Raw genomic sequence first — 22,335 nt, 5'->3', positions numbered from 1 at the left:
GGACAGTCTATAGGAACACAAGGGGAGCAGGGAAGAGAGCTGTCTGCTCCCAAGCACACTCTGCCTGCACTGCAGCAGTGCTGGGAGCCCACGGCTGGTACACCATAGCACCAACACCAAGGTCAGTCCATCCCTCCCGGCTCAGCACCAGCGCGTGCACGCTCCGAGCGCCCGGCCACGGCCACGCTTCCCCTTGGCAGCGCAGGCGGGTGCAGGCCTGGCTGCCTGCTGCCAGCTCTGCCTCGGCAGCAGCTGCTGCGCCTTCCCTTTGCGCTCCCTGACGGTGCCATATGCCTCAGTGTCAAAACAATGGCGCTTGCACACTGACTGCGAGCCCCATTCCCGGCTCCTGCCGCGGTCCTGCTCCCCACAGAGCCCACGGGGCTGGCTCCGAGCACCACGGGCATGGAACCACAATGAGCACAGCGCCATGGGCACTGCACCACGGGCACGGTGAGGGCGGGCAGCGAAGGACCGTGCTGCCATGCACCAGACCTGAGCAGGGGGGAAGCTGCTGCAGCAGCAGGCACAGCTCCTCACTCCTACAAGGATGCTTCCAGAGCCAGACAAGAGGGTAGACACAAGGCCTGTGTCATTAACGTAAAGCTACTGTTACCACAGAACCATGGAATGGTTTGAATTGAAGGGAGCCTAAAGCAGCAGGGGCAGTTCCAACCTTGCCACTGGAGCAGCTTGCTCCAAGCCCCTGTGTCCAACCTGGCCTTGAGCACTGCCAGGGATGGGGCAGCCACAGCTTCTCTGGGCGCCCTGTGCCAGCGCCTCAGCACCCTCACAGGGAAGAGCTTCTGCCTAAGAGCTCAGCTCAGTCTCCCCTCGGGCAGGTTAAAGCCATTCCCCTTGGCCTGTCCCTACAGGCCCTTGTCAAAGCCTCCTATCAGCTCCATGGCTGGTCCTTAGGGCAGCTTCCAAAATCCAAACACAGCCTTGTCCCACAAACCTGCATTCCCTAAACCTCTCTTCTCCCTCCCCACACCAGTGAGTGGAGGATTCCTTGGTGTGAAGTTTCACAATTGGCTCACCAGCTGCCCAAACCCAGTCCCAGCATCTAAAAGCTCTGCTCCCCGCTCCGTGATCTGAGCAGGAGCAGAACACCCAGCACAAGGAAGAGAAGACATGCGGTCACCTTGCTCATCCCAGGTTTATTCTTCTCTTCCCTGCATTTCTGATACAAGGGACGTAACCAAGGTCCCACAGAAACAAGTCTTCTATAGGAAGAACAGTCATTAATCTCCTGTGGAGAATCCATCCCTGCCCTACAGGGAGCCCCTGTGCAAGGCCACCAGTGCAGGCAGGGCTGGTCCCCACTCACAGCCTTCTGCTTGGGGTACAGACATACCAAAGCCAGTTGTAGAAAGCAGCTACACGAGAGAAATGGTGCTGCTGCTGCTGCTCACACAGGCAGCAGGGCACCTACCAGGCAATCCTGGTTTACACACTAGCTACAAACTGGATGTAGTGCCTCATAGTGCAGTAATTCCAGGTTTAGGGGCTCCTAGCTAAGTCTGCATTAAGATCTTTTCTAGGAATTATACTCCTGAGGAATGAAGGGAAAAAAAGGGAGCAAAGATTCTATTTCAGTGCTCAACAGCTCACTTCAGTGAGTGCTCATCGTGCTCTATTGAGACACACTGCACTTCCCTAGGAGAAAAAGGAAGGGATCTGGTGTGGCGTTTGAAGCTAAGATTGGTACAAGTCAGTGCCTAACCCTGTCAATCACACTGTCAGCAACTGCATCATGCTGACATGCTCTATGTTAAAAACAGTGAAGTTAATGTAACAAATTTACTACTAATTCCTTTGGACTCGGAGTCCAGGATCTCGAGCCCTCTGAACACAGACATTCCTGCCCTCACCAACACTTCCAGTCACTCCTGTTTAGTAATGAAGTTAACATAGAAAAGGATCCTGACTTTGCTTTCCAAATGCACATCCAGCCACTGGTTCTAAAACCAGGGTTACCTCTCCAAAAAGCAGCTGAAGCAAGCCAGAAGAGGAAGATGAAGCAAAGGCCATCTCTATACTCTTGGTTAAACAGTGCCAAGTATTTTGTGGTCTGTTTGAGATGTGAAACGAAACCATGGATCAGAGGCTCTGCCAAAGAGCCCAGAGAGCATCTCCCTGCAGAGCCCCGGGCTGCACGGAATGGGCCTGGGGTGTGAATCCCTGTGGGAAGGATCAAGGCAATGAGGTAGGGTATGTCAGCCTCGTGCAGGAGTGGCTGGGGTGAGGCTCTGAGCCCCACTGTCCACACAGCACAGCGGGGCCAGAGCACAGGGTGAGGGTTACCAGTGCCTTACCTTAGGAAGGTAAGGAGGGGATGTGAAATCCAAGGGGAATACCAGCAGCTTCTGTGGGAGCTTGTTTCCTTAGTGAGCAGCAACAGGCAAAAGGGAGAAGATGACTGGTTTTTAATCCTATCCTGAAGAGCAGAATGTACATGGCTTTCCTTTGTGCCAGAAACCAGCAAGGACAGAGCAGCCCAGGAGATGGGAATCTCTCCTCTCACCCAGCTCCTGCAGCACGAGGGGCCAAGGCTGGGAAGCTGCAGACACCTGACAAATCAGGCTCTGGGCTGGATTACAAATGGCAGGAAGGGTCTGCACCTTCCCAACACACACACCTATACCCCCCTGCCCTTCAGAACCACCTGGGAAGAGCTGCCCGCTCCAGGGAAACACCAAGTGTGAAAAATAAGGTCAGAAAGAGACAAAGCGACCAAAAGAAATAGTTTGGCAACAAAGCAAATGCGGCTGTTACGCAGAGGCCAAGTCCTGTTTGGAACAGCACATCTCCCTAACAAAAGGGCCTGCAAACAAAGTGAAACTTCCATCCAAGCACGAGGAATTTTGCCAGTGGAGGTTTCCAGAGGGCTCTGGGCAGCTCCACACATTCCCCTTCCATGGAGCACAGGGGGGACCTGCCCCACTGGAGCACCACGCTGGGGAGTGAGGGCTGCCCGAGCCGTCTGCCAGCTCCTGTCCTCTGGAAACTAAATTAAGTTGAACCTTTTCTGCTCCTTGAGCAAGCTCAGACAACCCCTTGCATTCAAAGCACAGGCCCTGGCATGAGCTTGGCAGAGGTACAGCGGCTCAGCACGGTGACCCCGCGCCTGCAGCTTCAGCTTTTAACCTGCAGCCCTCTGAAACCTTCCTGAGAATGGTGGGGTTCATCTGCTTGTGTTTAACCTGCTGCTGGGCAAGTGGTTCACTCTCTGAGACACACACAAGCGCCTTGCACAGAGCAAGGGCATGAGGAAGCCCCTGGGCAGTACCTGTCCTGAGTAAAACAGTGGCACATCCAACGCCGCAGCTTCCTCTCCTTGTGGGCTCTGTCACATTTCTGCCTTTGTGCAGCCTCCCCCGGGCTGACTTCACCCAGTAAGAAACTGGACCATCCCTGGGAAAGGGAAAAGAAACACTCCCACAGCAGCAGCTGCCCAGGCCGCACGGGCTGCCGGGGGGTATCACGGTCACTAATCTGACTGGCACTTGGACTGTTCCTTTTATGCTCCCCCGGGGTTTGCTTTTGAAGACGATTTACGTGGGTGTCAAGTGAAGTGTATTGGGTCAGGCCCATCACCTCCCTCCTCCTGGAGCAGTGCCCAACAGAGAGCCAGCCCTGTCTAGCCCAGCAGCTCTTCCCTGTAAACCTCTATTATCAGCTGCATCTCTGCAGCCCTCGAGTGAGCAGCCAGCTCCTGCGGAGCTGATCCAGCCTCTGTGCGGGAAGGTCTCCACCTCCAGCAGCAGTCAGCAGCTCTGAGAGCCCCCATGGCCGAGTCCAGGGCCATGGCAACTAGGACAGCTCGAAGCCAGTGTTCATGCTGATGGCATAGCGCAGCTTCTCCCGCAGGATGCTCTTCTTGCTGTAGTTGGGAAGCTTGAGGAGGTTGAAGCACGTGGAGGAGGTTGGGAGGCGCCCGCCCGGCTCTTTCTTGCGGATGGTGAAGAAGCCCCGCAGCACACTGCCCAGCGTGTCACCTGTGTCCTGGAACAGGGCAGAGATGCATCACCCTCGTGCTGCTCTGCTCCTTCCAAGCAGGGTGCCTACACACAGAGATGCTAACACAAAAGCTGTCTGCTAGGAACAGGGAGAGGCAAACCTCGAAGCCCTGTGCCCCCAACACCTAGAAGAGAGCTCCTCTTGTAACTGCAACTGCCCTTAGACATGCAGGGTCCCTGTGGTAGGAGGCACAGGATGGCCCCAAGGAGAAAACACAACCCTAGAGACAGGCAAAAAGGGCCCAAATGCTGCTGTATCTGGGAGGAGGTAGGTGCAGCTATATGCATCGTGTTAGAGTACAACTGTTCTCACTTTGCCCTATAGAACATGCATCTTTGTGTCTTAAAGGGTCTCCTGTTCAGGCAGAGAAGAGGAAGCTGGGCAGGGCAGGAGGCCTGCAGAAGCCTGGCAGGGAATGTGTAAGACAAGAGCAAGCAGGGTCCTACCTGATCATCAGAGACTTCCACACAGCGGATGGAAAAAGGAGGCTTGAGGTAGGCAAAGCCCAGCAGTGGAGGCCTGGAGCAGCTGGTAACAAACTGAGAGAGAGAGGGGGAGTGAAATACAGCAGCAGTGAGAGCAGCCTGCCTGTAACAGGCACATGGCATTTTGACACTGCCTCTCAGTGCAGAAAGCACCCAGCTCACTGGAGAACTGCCCAGGCCCAACCACTCCAAATCACAGGTTGGGCTGAAAGGACTGGGTTTACCTTGAGAAACATGGCTCTCTCCTCCGGGCCGAAGTCATTGCCCAGGATGTCCCACAGCCAGATGATGACCCGGTGACTCCCATGGAAGCCCCCATAGTACACCGTGTGTTTTCTAGGGAGAGAAAGCTTGTGACAGGCTTGTGTCCCCCTGCAGCAGGAAGGTCACAGCTGCCAGGTGATAGGCACTGGAATCAATACCTGCCATGATCAGGGTTCACTGCTGCAGCAGACACTGCCAGGAGCGAGCCCTCACTGACACTGGGCACTTCATCAGAGAAAAGGGAAGGGAGAGAGGAATTCTGCTCTCAGGGAGCAGTGTAAGAAAGGACCCTTCCCATTTAATAGAATCATGGAATGGTTTGGGTTGGAAAGGACCTTAAAGCTTACCCAGTTCCAACCCCCTGCCACAGGTAGGGACATCTTCCACTAGAGCAGGCTGCTCCAACCCATCCTTCAGCACTGCCAGGGATGGGGCAGGGGCAGCTTCCATGGGCAACCTGTGCCAGTGTCTCACCACCCTCATAGATTAGTACCACTCTTGTTCATTAGTACTTTGTCCAAATTAGCTTTAAGGACCATGTTCTTGAGCTCTATTTGTTTCTATCCACTCCCCAAATTTCCATTGGAAGGAGCAAAAAGTTGTGAACAAGTCAGTCCCCTGCAAGCCTCCAAAGAGCTCTAATAACTGCTTTGGTTTATTGAGCCACACCAGCAGACCCAGTTGCTCACTTACTTTAAGTCCTCAAGGTCGATCTCAGCGTTGTCACCAGAGATGAGCCGCTGCAGCTCGGGTGCAGAGAACATACGAATCCACTCAGGCTTAATGATGGACCTGAAGCCACTGATGAGCGCTGCTGTCTGGCTCTTGATCTGCGTGTGCATCCGGAAGTGAGCCATGAGGTGGATGTAGCTGATCCTGTGTGTGACAGGGGAGGTGGCAGTGAAGAGCTGGATCAGTAAAGGGAAACCCACCTTGACAGTGCAGGAACAAGGCTGCTGACCTGCCTCTCCAGCCCAAAAGGGACTGGCACTGCCTGGAGATGCATTATACGTTCTTCTCCAGGGCCCTGATCTTCCTTTAAGCAGAAAGAGCACTTGTTCTGCCCAGACTTTGCTGCTTCCCCCTGCCTCTGGCAGTGCCTGCACATTTTCTTAGAGCTCCTTCCCAACCCAGGGACTAGCTGGCTCTAATAATCACTTGATTAACCTTGGCCAGAGAGAAGCTCAGGGGGGAAGCATGTGTTCAACTCTTTAAAGGATCAGATCCCCAATGACAGGCACTCCTCTAGGTTTGAAAGCACAACTGTCTGGGCCCTGATGCCACCTGCACTGAAACTTATGGCTGGAGAAAACAACACACTAAAAACCACTTGGGAGATTTCCACCTTCATCCCAGGAGCCTGGAAGAGGCGTGCTGTTTATTAGAGGGAGGCACCACCAGGCTTCCTCTTCTCCCCAACAATCAAAACAACCGAGCTTGCTGATCCTTCTTTATCAGCTCCTAGGCAGACACCACCAAAATCACACTGACAGGGTCTTCAGTGAGCTAACCTCCCTCCGCCGTTAAGAGAGAGATCTATTTCTAGATTGCTTCCACTTACACCACTTCTGCTCCCTCCCAACTACCAATTTGTGTGCACATCTGCACAAAGGCTTCAAAGTTTCCCCTGTAAGGGAGTCGAGCGACACAGAAGACTTTCAACTTTCTCCCTGAGCTGACTTCTGACGAGGCAAAGAGCCTTTCAAATGCAAACTCCCTGGTCAGAGCTCAAGAAGGGAGAAGACTGGGACCATCAAATTGCAGAGCACGACTAAAAGACAAATCCTCAGGTAGGCTCCAGCTTTCACTTGCCATTAAAGCGAACAACCCCTGGATTACCAGTTCAAACACACATCTGCTTAATAGATATTTTATCCTGCTTTTATGATCACTGAAGGATATAGAGAAGAAGAAAATGAAGGGAACAAAAAGGTGGGTTTGGTTTCCAGGCTCCGGAGTTGACATTTACGATAACTATCTAAAAGCCGCTTATCTGTGAAAATAGCTACAGGGCTCTGTGTCTCCTCTGATTTCCTGTGCCCAAAGTACGACTGTCGACTGCATTTGAATTCACCACTGCCTCTTCTGAAGAAGGGTGCTTTATACAACTGCCACATGTTATCATTCTGAGAGGATCTGTCTGCTCCAAGGTGTCTTTGAGCATCTGTGCCCTCTATGTTCACGACCGTGTGCCTGAATTGCTTTGAATCCATCTGTCTGTATCTATCACCGTCATTAAACCCTGCAGAATCTCACAGGCTCTGTGCCTTTGACCTCAGAAGTGCTGTTTCAAGAAGTAAATTGTCAATTTTTATTTTGCAAATCAAATTTAATGCAATTTCTGCCGATGAACTGTAACCAGGAAATTCTATTAAGATATTTATGTGCTCCTTCTACTCCAATCCGTCTCAATTCATTCCAAATGCGAGCTCAAGGAACTAGAATCAAGTATTTTGCAGTGGTGACCTTAAAAATCTAATTGCTGTACTTACTTATTTTCATTGGTAACGGGAATGGTCTTCCCTCCAGGAACAAGTTCATGGCAAACAAGCTGAGGGAAGAAATGATTGTATTGCTAATTACTGCCTGGAACCACAATGGAAAGCAATGCCCTACTAAGCTGTTCCTTCCCCATAAAACATTCATTTTCACAATGAAACAGTAGGATTTAAAATGTAAGTAATAATTCTGCTTCTGCCTTGAACCAGTTGCACTGAACTATTAACAGAGTAATTGAACAGTGGGGAACTGCAACTCTCCCACCAGTGCAGCCAGCCCTTCTTCAAGAAGCCTCCTCTCCAGACTGATCCATCACTGCTGAACCGCACACAAATCAATTCAAAGAGCCCTGGGGGACTGACACAATCCCAGAATCCAGAGGCTGAACAAGCTCAGAGCCTTTGCATAGCTCAATCTAACAGTGCAATCCAAAGCTGTCTGTTCCACAGGTCTCATCTGGGGCCACTGAGTGACAGAGCTCCCTGGAGTCCACTGTCCCTCAAGCTGGGCACTCAAGGCATGAAGCAGAGCACTCAGAAAGTGAGACAGCTGGGAAGCATCTTGTCCCTGCCCTGCCAGCCCAGGGCTGGTGCTCAGCCAACAGCACCGCTCAGGGACAGCAGCAGGGACCCTCATGGTGCTTGCTACAGCAGCAGAGTCGGGGAACATCTTTGCACCAACACCAAGTGATGGAAAGTCATTAACTCGTGTATTACAGTGGCCTTGGTGCTTCAGTTACAGGTGACTTCAAGGTCAGAAGGGAGCCCAACACAGGTAAATTCATTGAGGAACTGCAGGGTTACCCCACTTGGCTCAGCACGGCCAAAGCACAAGGGAAACAGGAGTGCCCTGGTTTGTTTCGAAGCTTTCCATGCAGCAGCACTCAGTGTTTGACTGCTGGGCTCTCCTGTGCTGTTTCCTACCTTTCTTTTTCAGGTGGAGAAAACCTCAAAGCTCAAACCTCAGCAGTCCTGAGGCTGCAGCGAGGCATTGAGCCCACTGTGCTATGGATGCAACCTCTCACTTGTGCAAAGCAGGGCTGTATCAGAACTTCCCTGTCCTCCCACTCAACCTCTCAGCTTTGCAGGTGCATTTACACTGCTATTGCTATTGGATGGAAGCTAAGTCCAAACTAACCAGCTTAGGAATAAGCAACTGCAGCATGCAAAGCTCTCAAGGACAAGCTGCCCCAGATAAACACTCCATGACTTGGGGGTCTCTGAGCTCTCTTGCCACTGGAGTTACTACTAATAGTGCCCAAGCTTAGCACTAGCTGGGGTCTCCCCATGGAGCCTACAGCAACAGCAGCACACACAGACAGCAAAGGCATTTTTATTTTGCCTGTCCATATTTTCCAGCTATTTACACACAGCATCACAGAACCAGGGCTCGAGCAACCAGGTACCTTCGAGCCTTCATAAAGGGACTCGCAAAAGGCCTTTTCTTTTCTTCTCAAGGCCAAGAGACCTCCTGACACATTCAAGTTTCTCTGACAGAAAGGGCTACGTTTGAAGACAAGGGATTTCTCCCGCCTCACAGAGATTATTCTCTTTGAAAGCAGGGAAAAGCAGTTATGCAGGGAAAGCACAAACCAATGTTTTTCAACTAGAAAGGCAAAATCTGTGGTAGTAGAAAAATTCAGGGCCAGAGGGCAGCCTCTTTTGTGGAAACAGCTCTTCTCTGCCTACAGCTAAATATTGAACTAAGTCACAGAACCCTGTGCCTGAGCTCAGAGGACCTCTGAAGCTGAGCCAGCCTTTCAGCACAGGCTTTTCTTGTGTAAAAGGAGCACAGAGCTCAGCCCTGAGCACAATCAAACACAAGGTCATTTATTAGTCAGTCCCCTCAGGATTCTTGTTCAGATGGGCCGCACAGAGCATCCATCATACTCAGAAACACAAGCAGCAGAGTGGAAAGCACTGGGCAGCAGGAGCTTGGACAGGCTGCCTGACTTTTACATGCTCAAGACCAGCTCTCAGAAAGCTCAGCAGACATCAAGAGCTGTAGTAGTTTGTCTCCTTTGTGTTTGGAATACTGGCCCAAGCAGTCATTGAATAAAAACCTACCTGACCCATCACATCTTCATCATAGGATAGCGTTAAGCCCAGGTCACTGATATCACCATCGTAACGCTGGAGGAACAACAGAGAAAGGGGATGAAGGTCAGTGTTTAGCAGCAGGAACTCTGCATCTTTGTATTACTCTTCTGGTGATCTCCAGCACGCACAAGGCACCAAAGCATAGCAAATACATCAGTTGCTGAGGTTATGGGGAGACTGCACGAGAGCTGAGGCTAAAACTTGGGATTTCCTGACTGCCTGCTCCAGGTTTACACCTGCAGACTCCTTTCTCATCCCTGTTTGCCCCAGGAAGAACACAGGACAGCCACCTGCCAACCTGCTTCAGAATCACCAGTTCCTTCCAGGGTGTTTAAAAGATGATCAGGACCCCAAAAGCATTTGCAAATGTGGTACTTCTAGCAGCAGCGAGGGATAAGGGAGTTGAACAACAGGAAAAGTACTGCTCAAACCTTAATCGAAGTGAGATTCTTATAGAACTCAGAGTCCAGGGAGGGAAGTTCATCCACGGAGCTGTAGAAGACACTGTGGTGGTGCCCAAGGAGCTGACTCAGGAAGAAGGAAGCGAATGGTACATCCACAACTATTCCCTGCAGGCAACAAGAACGCATAGGTAAGGTCCCGCTGTGTGCCTGTTCTGTGGAGCATCTCCGGAGGCCTGCAGGCATTTCAGGAAATCAGCCAAGAAAACCACATCCTCATAAAATCCATTCATTGGAGGAGGCAACAGGGGTAATCCATGTTTCCTTTAAAGTAACTGCCTTACATGGAGAGGGTGATGGATTTTTAACCCACGCCTGAGTAAGTGCCAGACTGCTCCACCATCAGTGCCTTTACCCAGGTTATTTTTCAGACTGACCTCTTCAGTAGCACCTCCCCAAACATACGACAGATGCTCTCAAAGGCAAAAGGCACCATCACAGAACTGCATCTGAGCAGTGCTGTACCAACAGTGACAATATCCTGACATGGCACCTTCAGCTCACCTCATACACAGCCTTCCCAAGCATCTTCCCCACAAACTCGAAGAGCTGTAGGTAGTTCTCGTGGATGTAGGATGTTGGGGATGGATACAGCCTCTCATCACCACTGGTTGTCTGCGCACAAACAGAGGTAACAGCACAGTGAGCCTGCCTGCTCCTGCTTGCAATGGGTCACTGTGGTCAGCATCTGCAGGCCTGCATCGTACCTTGAACAGATTGAGTGCAGGGTCAAACACTTTCTTTATGATCTCTTCCAGAAACTCTTTGAAGACCCCATCTTGGTCAATCCCAGCCTCATCGACTCCCAGGTCATTCACAAACTTCACTCTGATCACTCCCTTCATGGCATTCTGGGAAAGCTGCCGTAGCTGTTCGTATCCATCCTACATGGACCAGGGGAGCCAGAGGACAGTCACAACCCAGGACACAGGGAGACACGTGAAACACCCTCACAGCATGCAGCAGAGACAGGAGACACCTAAACCACAGCAATCTGCATCTGCCATTGTATGTTGTGTTCAAACAGACCAGCATTCTTCCCAGTCAGAACTCCAGGTTTGTAGCTGATCTGAACTAAGGCTCATCATTCTGTAACATCACTTCATCCAAAAGCAGACAGACTGGCATGGGTCCCTCAACACCCACAGAGGAGGGGGTAGCAACATATTCACACCCCACATTCCTGCCAGACCGAGTTACTGGTCACTCACCTCCAGCATACGTGAGCGGCGGATAGTGATGTGCGTGACGTGAGGGGATGCGGAGCTGGTTTCAACCAGGCCAAGCTTCTCCTTCTCCTTTGTCACCATGTTACGGAAAAGCAGAACCCTCTTAAGAAGAAAACAAATGTAAGTCTTCATTCACAAGGCTCCTTACCCTGCAGTGCAGCAGCTCCTGAACTAGCTCCTGGTTGTCCTGTTCCCAGCAAGGCCCAATGATGCCATCTACTCTCTAGGAACAGTGGGTTGTGCCTTCTTGTTCCCCAGTGGGGCCAAGAAATCCTCGAAGCTCTGTCTTGGGAGGGACAGGGTATTGACAGGACTGAGAACAAAAGCACCTTTCCTATCACCACGTCAAAATCTCTCATCTAAGGCACTTTGCTTTTTTCTCCCAAGCCACATCATGCGCTGCTGGAGGAGTCTATGCAGCTGCCCACACAAATCAGCTCTCTCTCAATGAGAGATCAAGGCAGATTAGAGGAAGTATATTGGGGAGGGGAAGGAGAAGATTTTGTTCCACTGGCATTTAAATCACAAGCTCCATGCCACAAAATGCTCAAGACGCACATCCCTTCCACCCCAGGCCATCAGCTTTTTAGCCTCCATCCTCTGCCCCTGCCCCACTCACGTTCTTGTGGGGGATGACGTGTGGGATGTACTGCAGGAGCAGCTGAGCTCGTTTCTTGTCCTTGTCCAGCTCCTGGAAGAGCACACTGGGTTTGAGGTCCCTTTACAAAGAAAGGCACAGATTCAGAGATCCTTGAGAAATGCCCGTGTGTGGTATAAACAGCTGGGGGTGGGAGAGAGAGGAAACCTGTAACGACTTCAAACACAACTTAAGTGCTCAGGCGTACACATCTAAGAGGAGACACTCGAGCTGGTGGGTGCCGAGTCCATTTTCAAAGCACCACCCTCCAAGAGCAGCAGCTAATCCTTATACCACAGAAGAGAAGCCCAAGAGCAGGGGTGTCCTTACATGCAAACACAGGGAGCAGTTCTGACCCCGATCTCACGGGCAGAACAAGAGGCACCCAATTTAAAGGAAAAGATCCCAAACCAGGCACCACAGGGGAGCTGGTGCAGTGGGACAAGCCCACAGCTGCACAGGATCCATGCTTTGAGCTGGACACTTACTTGCGTAACCAGTGATCCTCGGGAGCAAATCGCCTGCGGCAGTCCCTTTCATACAGGACCATGAGCCAGCCATGGACAGAGTGAAACAGCTCCAAGGTCTCCCCTCTGGCATTCTCTGAGCAAAAGGAACAAAGCAGCAATGGCCAGGCACCCCAGGTAACAGGAGGGTCCAAGAGTAACGTGTTCATCATCTGCCCCACGCTCCCAGCACCAGTGTTATTTCTCTGAACCTCCACTGCCTTCAGAGGTTAGGAGGAGATTTTGTGCCTCCCAGAAGACAGACAGCACCTTCTTTGATCTTAGCCACATCAAAGCTACATCAAAGCCACCTCAGCCAGCTCCAACTGAGCCATCACAACAGTAATGGACTCTCTCATCTAATTACTAGATTTGAGCCGTACCCAGATTATACCAGCAAATAGGTCAACACTAGATATCTACAGAGACCTGAGCAAGCCCACTCTGCTTTGGCAAAGCCCTGTATTACTCTTGCCCAACACATGGCCCAGTCATGCTAAACTTAGCCTCTGGCACTAAACACCACACCCATCATGTCTGGTACACATATTCTTATTGGAAATGAAAAAGTGCACTGTGTTTGGTGCCAAGCAGGACAGTGGCATCTGGACATCAAAAGACTGGGACATCTTCTCATGTCACACAATGCAGTATGGTTTTTGTGCAAAGTAATAATTAGCAGAAGCTTCAAATTCCAAACTTATCACCGCTTGTTCTAACAATAACATCACCTGAAGTTACTACAAGAACTTACCTACAATTCCATCCCAGATCATCTTAAATACAAAGGAATTCAGAAAAGATGAGATGGTAACAAGCTCTTCCAGTTTGAACGAAATCTGCTCTTCATAGACCTCTATGTCATCCAGAATCCTACCGGAGCAACCAAATGCAAATGCACAAGTGTAAATTGAATTCCCTTTTGAAATTTTCATAAAGGCCCATTATCCTTCAGCAGCAGCTCTTATTTCTATGACAACTGATACCCATGAAGATCTAAAGTCATAAACAACTAACCCTTATTTACTGGTTTTGATCGATATCTGATCCTAATAGAAGACAGCATGAAAGGTCTGAGACAGAAGCAAAGCAACTACTTCTTAGTTAAAAGGACCTATGCACTCATCCCCAGGAAAACATTTGGATCATTCAAGCTAAGAAAACTGTCTCTACTGAGCAGCCAGGGCAGCTTTCCACCCCTTCTCCAATCCTTTGTGTCATGTAAGTCTATGAGTGAGACAGCAAAGGAGTTGTAAAGAGAAGCTCATAAGCTGGGGAGCTTTCTTGCAGCAGTATTGGAACATTCTCCCCCAAGGCTTATCTGGACTCATCGAAGTGCCTAGGTATCTCTAGGGGAAGGCAGCAAGACCTTAACTATTCCACTTGAAACTTTAGGAACACAACAGCTTCATGTTACAAAGCTAGAGAGCACCCTCAGCTTGATACCTACGTGATGAGGTGGCGGGAGCAGTCACAGAAGAGCATCAACATAGCCAGCAGCCTCTTGGATTCCTCCGTATCGTTATTCAAGCACTCCAAGAAGAGTTTTAACCCACCCTGAGGGCCCAGCTCACAGATAAAGGCCCATAATTTGGGCAACAGATCATCCAGGTAGGTGAGGCCTAGAAAAACATAAAGCACATTCAGTAATGCTTGTTCATGCAGGCCCAGAGAGACCAACGTGACTTGGAGCTTGAAGATGCTTTTGCAAAAGCAACACTTCAGCAACATAAGCATCACTTTTGGCTCCCAAGCTTGTCTGCATTAACAGGAGATGCTCAATCCCCAGGGAAGCAGGAAAAAAAGCTTTTAACAAGCAATTAGTTTGCACATTTGAAACCCTTTCCTGTGATTTTGCAGCTTTAGAGAAGAATTAATTCCTGTGATCCAATTACCATTAGAGCCATCTTAGAGATGAGAACACAAAGAATGACGTTGTACCTGTGGTCACCACTACAGCCACAAGGCAGCCAAGGCTCTATGCTTATCCCTCTGCTCTAGCCACTAGACCAAAGCAGTGCTTATCTCCTCCTCCATCCATTCCTAAGACAGGTAATTTGTTCTCAAGATGTATGAAAGCAATTCAGTGTTTCCACCATAAAGATTGATATTGCCAGGCTTCTCAAAAACACTGACTCAGTCTTAAGTTTGCTATGGAGTAACCAAGGTTTCATTACAGGAAAACTTGCTTCAGTTTGTATTCTGCAGAGTTAACGCTTGATAAAGAAGTGATGAATGCTATTGATCAGATGTATGATCCAGGATGGAACAAGCCTTCCACCCAGCAGTCAATGAACTGTTGTCAGTAATGAAACTACCAATAAGTCAATAGAATTTAATAAGAAAAACCTTTACTTTTCTCTCCATTCTACGTGATTTAAAAAGCACTGATGGGCCCTGACCTGTGAGGATCTGCAGGCGGATCTGTGTCAGCGTTGTGAGCGTGGTCTGGTACAGCACACAGATGCTGCACACCTTCTGCACCTCAGCGGAGTCCACTCGCTTGCCTCCAACAGGCTTGAGGATGTTGCGGACAGAGGCTGACTTCTGGAAAGCTCTTTTGAACAGATCTAGGGGAGAGGAGCACACGAGGAATGCGATTCAAACCCACTTACACTCAGCCACTTGGCAGCCCTGCAATAAAATGGATTTTGGCAGTCTGGGTCACTCCACAGACAGTAGGTTTTGGTGGTCTTTTCTGGCAGATCACTGTATCGCTGCTAGCAACATGAAGCAGCTTCACCTTGCTTTTCATCTGGGAAGCTGGACTCCCACCTTGCCCTAGGAAGTTCTAAGTTGTGCAGAAAGCACCTCAGCTACTTGAGAAAGAATAAAACCTGCTAAAATAAGTAAATATTCTTTATAGCACCAAAGAGACACCCCAGGCTACAGAGGCATTCCAAGCAGGAATTACAAATAGGAGAGATCAGATCCCCACTTCAGCAGCAGCAGCTGCTGCAAGTACCTACTCAAAGCTTTTAGCCTAAGTGGAGAAATCAAAGCCCTGCAAGTCTGGGAGAGAGAAAGACACATGTACACACACACAGAGGTAACCCTTTAGAACTCACTCTTCATAGGAAGGCTGTTCTGAGGGGAAATGGGCTGTGACGGCAGCTGAGCTATTTCCTGATTCTCCAGCAATTTCTTGCTGAGCACATCACAGAAGAGGATGCGGATCATATGGACTCCCCAGAGATGCTGCAGTTGCTTTGTCAGCAGAGGCATGGACTCATTCAATCTGAAAGACAAGTCAGAGAGCCATGTTAGAAGGCAGGCTGGAATAAAACACCAGCCAGTGATACTGTGATACATTCAGCTCACAGTCAAAATGGAGCATGCACCCTCCCTACAGCTGATCCTCACAGGAAGAACTGATACACGGGTCCTATATTGGGTGTATACTAACTGATTTTTCTAATCTCATACTCTGTGTATGAATGCAGCAGTTTATACTGCGCAGATTTCATAGTTATAACCTGAAACACCTGAGAAGCTATTCTGAATAGGGTCACACTGTTCATCTCCAAACAGAAACCACATTTCAGCATAAAAAGAAGAAAAATAAAGAGAAGCTTCATCATGGATCACCAGAAGGTCCTCCTCACTCACCCATAATCCACAGTCTGTGAAAACCAGCCCAGAACAGGATGCCAGTGGGTGAGGTTGGATTTCTTCTGTGACACGTACTTCTGGCAGTAGGAGAGCATGTGAATGAGCACACCCACAAAGTGAGCTGTCTCCTCCTCAAGAACTTTATCATTCAAGGAGCCCAGGAACACAAGATTCCCTGGAGAAATTACCAGCACAGTGAGAGATTTAAAAGAGGAATAGATGTTGCAGGACAGTGGTTGCAGACAGAGCAGCCAAAATGAACCCAAACCCTTTTAGAAGTCCAGGAGAGGATTTTTGTGAAGAATGGCTACAGGAGCCAAGCTATTTCCAACACACATTGGCCACTAAGGTGGCATGTTCCTGCGGCCACCTGCATTTCACCAACACCTTCTACAAAGTACTATAAAGCTACAATCCATGGTTATTCCAGAGTTACATCTGTTCCTCTAGTTACTTTTACAGCAATGTGAACCTAAATACTTCGGTAGCATGTCTATTAGGGAAGTGAGATTCAAGTCTGAGACGCTACAAGACTTTCTCATGGTATAGGTGAAAAGCCAGCAGAGAGAATACACAGTTTAGGCATGATGACATGCATACAAAAGCAAGTCTCTGTCCCTTCTTCCATTTCTAATGGCCTTAAAACACATTTACAATATCCCCTAAAACATCTCTTATTATTTAGAAGCTATTTAGATAAGGATAAACCCCCCCCAGATGATTTGGAGGCAGCTCTGACCCATGGAGAAAGATCTGAATCAAGACTATCTTCCAAGCACAGTAAAAAAAGAAGTGTTAAGGTGCTTACCTAACAAACACAGAGTGTGACTCCCCTCTAAGCACACGCAGACATCTTGGCATTGCGCTTCCCGACTTAAAAAGAGGATGAACTTGCGGAAAAGCTCATGGGATTCTATCACCACCAGGCGCTGGAAGACAGAATTTAAGTGCCAGTGAGGCTGAGAAGCACCACACAGAACCACACCTCGTCTGCCATCAGCAAGTTGGACTGCCCCTTCTTTCCGAAGAAAGCAGCAAGACGAGCCTGTAGCGCTGAAGGGAGTGTTTGACATGAAGCTGGTCTAGGAAATAAAACACTCTGCAGGTGAACAGGCTACGTTCTTGTTGCAGACAGACGTTTGCAACTGTCTACAGAATACCCATGTGGCACAAAATGTGCCTTATTTTATTCATTTATCTGTTTTAGGGCAGTTCAGCCCATCACCCGCTGGCATCAATAACTCTGGGCTTCTAACACCACAGAAGTTATCTGGAGCATTTAGGGATCAAGCGCTTCCACAGCAGAGAGCTGAAACTGGCAAACAGAAACGCCAGTGCTCTGTTCCAACAGCTGATAAAACGGAACAACAAGTGACCCTATGTGACATTCAGTAGAGTTTGGGTGCTATTACATCACCCACTTACCTCAGGTGTTAGAGTAGCAAGATGAGTCATTATAGCAGGCACAGACATGATATGGATCAGAAATGACCTCAGCAGATTGTCTGAGAACTGTGCAGCGACCACAGGGCTACAGAGAGACAAACACTTCAGTGCAAGTAACCTGAGCAAGCAATGAGGAGTGTTTCAAAAGCACAAGAAAGACAGCTTTGGCTGCACATCTTCCCAAGCTGCTCTAGCTGCCTTACCGCAGTGCAAGAGAGAAGACAGCAGTTAAAGAACCTTTGGACAGGGAAGGTCTGGATCTTGCCAAGCCATTAGTCAGCAAAATCTGCAAATTAAAATAAGAAATGTAATTAAAAACCACACAAACCCCCTCAGCAAAAAGATTATGATTACTTCTGAAAGACATTTTTAGACCAGCGAAAAAGAACACCACCAAAACAACCCCAAATCCCATTATTACAAGTCATTTGGCATAACTAAAAGACCTTCAGGTTAGCAACAGCAGAACAGAGACAATGCGATGGAATCACACACTCTACAGTACTTATTTCTCTAGGACCTGCACTCAGAGGGTCTCCAGGCCTTTACCAATGAGCAGGCAGGGCTCACAGCTGCTTGGTAACATAATTCTCATTTAAAAGGTGAAGAAAAATGGCATCAGCTCCTTTCCCCAGCAGAACAGTAAATAACCCAAATCCATGCAACATGGCAGCAGCGAAGTCCGGGAAAATATTCAAGCCTCCTTCCTGTGTGTCTCATTAGAGATGAGTAAGTAGGAGTCAGATTCAGCAGCAGTGGCAAAGGAGACAGTGCATTTGTTTCAAGTGGAAAGACTGCTTTACTGCTTCAAAGAAAACTGATCACAGACAAATTACCAGTGTTCCACAACCACAACACACCACCACAGAGATTATAAAAGCTTCCTCAGAACAAGGACCACAGCACAGGACTGGGGCTTGTTTTGCATGAAGAGAAGACAGAACTGTATCAGCCCAAGACTGACCTGCAGCACGGAGTAAAACCCCTTCTGATTCAGGTGTCCCATGATGTTTGCACAGATGTGGTTCATGGCAGGCCTCAGGGTTTCACCTTATGGGTTAAAGCAGTGATGTTACTAAACCAGCATCACAGCCCCACTCTTCACTTCCTTACACACTCTAAAACAGTTTATCAGCCCATAAGTTCTTCTTGCTTCCTTTACATGCAAACCCACCATTTTAGCAGCATTTTACATCAAGTTTTGAGGTGCAAGAGTCTCATGTCCTTACAATACTTGTCTACCTTTTCTATGTGCGTTTCCTACAAACTCCCAGTGCTAAAAGCACATTCCAGCACCCTTTGAACACTTCTCATGTGTGGGATTTTGAGGCATTATGAAGATGTTGTAGCAGCTGTTGCTGTTCTAAGGGAAACAGCCTGTCTAATCCCCAGGGAATCGTTGGTGTCCATTCTGTGCTTTGTGCAAGAAGCACAACGAATCTTTGCAGCACGAACAGGGAGAAGACAAGATGCAGAAACAGCATTTGGTAGATTTTAATGGCAAGTCCCAAATCAGTGACTTAAAGTATTGAATTGGATGCACCAACCTTTTCCCCGAAGGATTTTCCATGTGGAAGTGTCTGTGAAGGTGACAAGCATTGTGAGGTGCAAATTGACCAGTCTGGAGTCTTGCAGGATATCAGGCTGCGATAACAAACACCGGTGTTAACAAATCAAAGGAGCTTTGGGCCAAGCTACAGAACTGTGAAATGCAGGGTGCAAAACACAGAGAAAATATCCCTTACCTTAAGCTGCTTGAGAAATTCACAGCAAAACCACAAAATGTCTTTGATCTGTTTGATCCATAGGAGTGTAAGATCCTTGGAGAGTGCCAGGGACACGTACCACACCTGAGGAAGGCAGGATACAAATGGGAGCAGCATTAATATTTGTGCTACAGACTGACAGAAAACGTTACTTTGGAAGCTTTCTAAAAAAGCAACCTCCTCAGTGTCCTGCTGAACCCAGCAGCAGGACCAAGTTATTTCTCTCCCCCAAAATTCACTGAAAAATCACCAAATCCCCCCCCACAGAATTAAGAAAACCCAAACAACCCTCCCACCCCCAACCAAACCCCACCCTGCTGACCTTGGGCTCATTCTCAGCATCCATACTGTTAAGAATACAACGACACAGCTTTTCAAATCTCTGGGGGGAAAAAGCAAGTGGCATTAGTTCTAACAAGAAGTTCTACTCTGGAAAAGCACAAGGAAGAGCTCAGCAGAGGGATTAAGATACATCTGTGTTAAAACAACAAATATTCCAAACACATTCCCTACTCCTTCCCCAAGAGCACATCTGCACACATCACGCTTACAGCTACGCAGAGGAGTTCCCTCCTTGAACACAGTGTGCACCAACAGGAGGAATGTCTCAGCCATCCCTGTTAAACTGCTCCCCTCAACAGCATGGGCTGAAGGCAGGAAAAGCATCTTCCTGTTGGGGTTCAGCTACAACAACTTCATGGTGCAGCAGTGTGTTCCAAACTCCTGACCATCACAGCTCTGAGCAGGACTCGGGGATCGCACCCCCAACTCCTTAATAATTATTTCAGTCCAATTGTATTTGCCATATGCTTACAAGTTGTAAAGCCATTCTGAGCCACAAATTTGGCTGCTGTGATCTGAACCAAGAGCAGAGTCCAGAAGTAAGAGTGGGAATGAGCACGGTCTAGTCCTCAGCCCAGCAAGGACTGACTTGATGGTGGAAGGGGAAGAAGAAGAGGAAGTAGAACAGGAACTTAGCAACACACCCAATTACTGTATGAAGAACTGCAGATGGATGCCAGGCATTAAAAGAGTTGTATAACACACACACCTCTTTTTGATACTGTACATACAGAAAAAGTGCATCTGCAGCACTTGCCCCATCAACAGAAGAGTTTGAGGGCACAGAGATTAAAGAACTCACCCACTGCTGCTGCAATTTAACTACAGCCTTCCCTTTGCCAATCATTTGCCTTATAATTGCCCTCATCATTATTTCATAGACACTACAGCAAAGAGCTTCACCCTGAAACCACAGTTGAGGGTATGGTCAGAAAAGCAGCTGCAATACAACCAGCCAACGCATTGCACTGTGCCAGGAGAGCAATCTGTGACTGGCTACAACGCACCTGCCTGGGGAGCTGATGCAGCTGACAAAGTCAGGAAGCTGCCCAGTTCCCGAGGTTGGCACAGCCACCAGGAACAGCATCCGTTAAACTACACCCTGAACAGGGAAGCGCTCCTGAAAAATTCAAGGCTTCTTGCATTTCATTCCTCCAGGCAGATCTCGCCCACAAGGACCAGGAGGCAGAGATCACATTTCTGAAGCCAAAACACAACACAGGAACCCACACGATCACTAGGAAACTAATTAACCACAGTAACGTGCTAAAATGTGCTCTCAGAAGAAAAGCACATCAGAGTAGCCACCTTACCTCTTTGTCCTCTTTGTGATTAAATACAAAGAGCAGTTTCCTAGCAATTCTGAAGACAGAAAGTGCACTTCTTTTACTTGAGCCAGATTCATTTGTCCCAAAGAAATCCTCCACTTCTCTCCTACCAAAGAGGGGAATAACGAGGGTCAGAAGGTGAAAAGCCAGCGCACCGCTCCAGGCAGGAGCCAAGGGAGGATTCCACACACCTTATCTCCCTCTGCAGGCGGCATCGGCAGAGGAACCTCCTGACCAAAGCCTGCAGCAGCACCGCAGCACGCTCCCGCTCCTTCAGCTCCCGCCGCTCCTCCCGGGCCTGGCGCGCTTTGTCGAGGAACTGGGCTTTGGAGGACTGGCTCGCACTGAACATGTTCATCACCTGAGACCAAGGGAGCAAAGGGTCACGGCAGCAAACACCTGGAACCAAGGAGCAGAGGGCACAAACCACACAGGCAGGGGGAATCCTTCCTGTTCCTCCTGCATGATCTACAGCCACCAGTGAAGTAGGGGAAGGGGAGAACCCAGCGGCACAGAGAGCAATGTGTGCAGAGCACAGCCTGGGAAGCCACAGTTACTTGGTGATGGGCCTGCAGCAACACACAGACAACGAGATCAGAAGCACTACAGCAAAGCCCACAGCATAAGGCAGGGAAGCAGGTTTTAAGAGCAATGGAACAAATGCTCAGTGTGTTGTCATTGTGCTCCACTCCTTGCACTGCAACTCCCCTTTCTGGTCTTTGCTTTCAGTTTCCTCTTTAGGGATAACAGACAAGAACAGTTGTATAGGCAAGAACTATATTCTATAGGTCTATAGGCAAGGATACGAGGGAAAAGGCACAGGAGATGCTTGGAAGTTCCTTTATTGCCACCCAACAAGACAAAGCGCACAGACCCAACAAGGGCTTTACAAATCCTCAAGAGCAAACTCACCTGAGGGCTCACCCCTTCAGGAGAGGTGTACGGCGATCATTTACACACAAACATGGCGCTCACCCGCTGGCCCCAGGCAGCTCCTGCCCAGAGAGGGGCATCCCCTGTGGGTGATTCGGGGGTTTAGGCTTTCCCCATTGCACACCCAAGTCCTTTAGACCCGACTCAGCCCTAAACGCACCCTCACGAGAAGGTTAAGCCAGAAAGGCTTCGGCAGAGGAGCAGCACCGCTCGCTGCGCTCCCTGGCACGGGCAGCTCCTCCCGCTGAGGGCGAGGCAGCTCGTTTGATCCACAACCGAAGCCTAAAGCACGGCAGGGCCCTGGGGCAGCCACCCACAGCGGGGGCCTCCCCCAGCACGCACCGGACCCGCACGGAGCCCGCACGGAGCCCGCACGGAGCCCGCACGGAGCCCGCCCGAGCCCCCCTCGCCTCACCTCCCCCGGCCGCGGGCAGCGGCGGGGCCCGGGCAGCTCCGACGCCGCAGGCCGAGGCCCAGCGCCCCGTTGCCCGGCAGCCTCCCCGCTGTATCCGCGCCGCGGGTCCGCCCGGCAACCCGCACCGCCGCGTTCGTTCCGCTCGCTCCCCCGCCGGCTCCACGCACAGAAACCCGCGGCTCTGACCTCGCTGATGCCGGGCGGGCCGCGCCCAGCCGGGCCGGGCCAAGCCCGCGGGGCCGGAGCGCAGCGCGGCGCCGCCCGGGGCAGGCTGAGGGGACATCGGAAGG

General features: G+C 49.7%; 1 protein-coding gene across 5 annotated transcripts; it reads right to left on the bottom strand.

Annotated features, from left to right (window-relative positions):
• Nucleotides 1-1,140: 1,140 nt before the first annotated feature.
• UBE3B (ubiquitin protein ligase E3B) lies at nt 1,141-22,316 on the bottom strand. Of its 5 annotated transcripts, none has more exons than XM_065692994.1 (28): nt 22,232-22,316; nt 21,610-21,713; nt 20,889-21,058; nt 20,683-20,803; nt 19,350-19,409; nt 19,007-19,111; nt 18,809-18,905; nt 18,226-18,311; nt 17,465-17,547; nt 17,241-17,346; nt 16,624-16,744; nt 15,813-15,990; nt 15,272-15,441; nt 14,606-14,773; nt 13,654-13,825; nt 12,958-13,076; nt 12,186-12,300; nt 11,680-11,779; nt 11,043-11,162; nt 10,539-10,715; nt 10,336-10,446; nt 9,802-9,939; nt 9,338-9,403; nt 7,265-7,323; nt 5,466-5,648; nt 4,733-4,844; nt 4,470-4,562; nt 1,141-4,008 (listed from the first exon to the last, which is right to left on the bottom strand). In XM_065692994.1, the coding sequence occupies exons 3-28, from the start codon at nt 21,053-21,055 to the stop codon at nt 3,817-3,819; spliced, it is 3,219 nt and encodes a 1,072-aa protein (XP_065549066.1). In that variant the 5' UTR covers nt 21,056-21,058; nt 21,610-21,713; nt 22,232-22,316; the 3' UTR covers nt 1,141-3,816. The 5 variants fall into 5 exon arrangements, with proteins under 5 accessions (XP_065549066.1, XP_065549067.1, XP_065549064.1 ...); XM_065692995.1 differs by lacking the exon at nt 22,232-22,316 and adding an exon at nt 22,046-22,220 and having other exon boundaries at nt 20,889-21,096; XM_065692992.1 differs by lacking the exon at nt 22,232-22,316 and adding an exon at nt 22,046-22,220.
• Between the last annotated feature and the right edge of the window lie 19 nt (nt 22,317-22,335).

Source organism: Lathamus discolor, chromosome 12, assembly GCF_037157495.1.
Source record: "Lathamus discolor isolate bLatDis1 chromosome 12, bLatDis1.hap1, whole genome shotgun sequence".
In the NCBI taxonomy this organism is placed as follows: Eukaryota; Metazoa; Chordata; class Aves; order Psittaciformes; family Psittacidae; genus Lathamus; species Lathamus discolor.
This window is presented reverse-complemented; position numbering and strand designations above follow the sequence as displayed.

Coding starts and splice junctions, on each gene's coding strand:
- UBE3B (XM_065692994.1), bottom strand. CDS start 21,055: ATGAACATGTTCAGTGCGAGCCAGTCCTCCAAAGCCCAGTTCCTCGAC. Junction 18,906..19,006: donor AATTTCTCAAGCAGCTTAAG/GTAAGGGATATT, acceptor TTGTTATCGCAG/CCTGATATCCTGCAAGACTC. Junction 4,009..4,469: donor TGGAAGTCTCTGATGATCAG/GTAGGACCCTGC, acceptor GCCCTGTTCCAG/GACACAGGTGACACGCTGGG.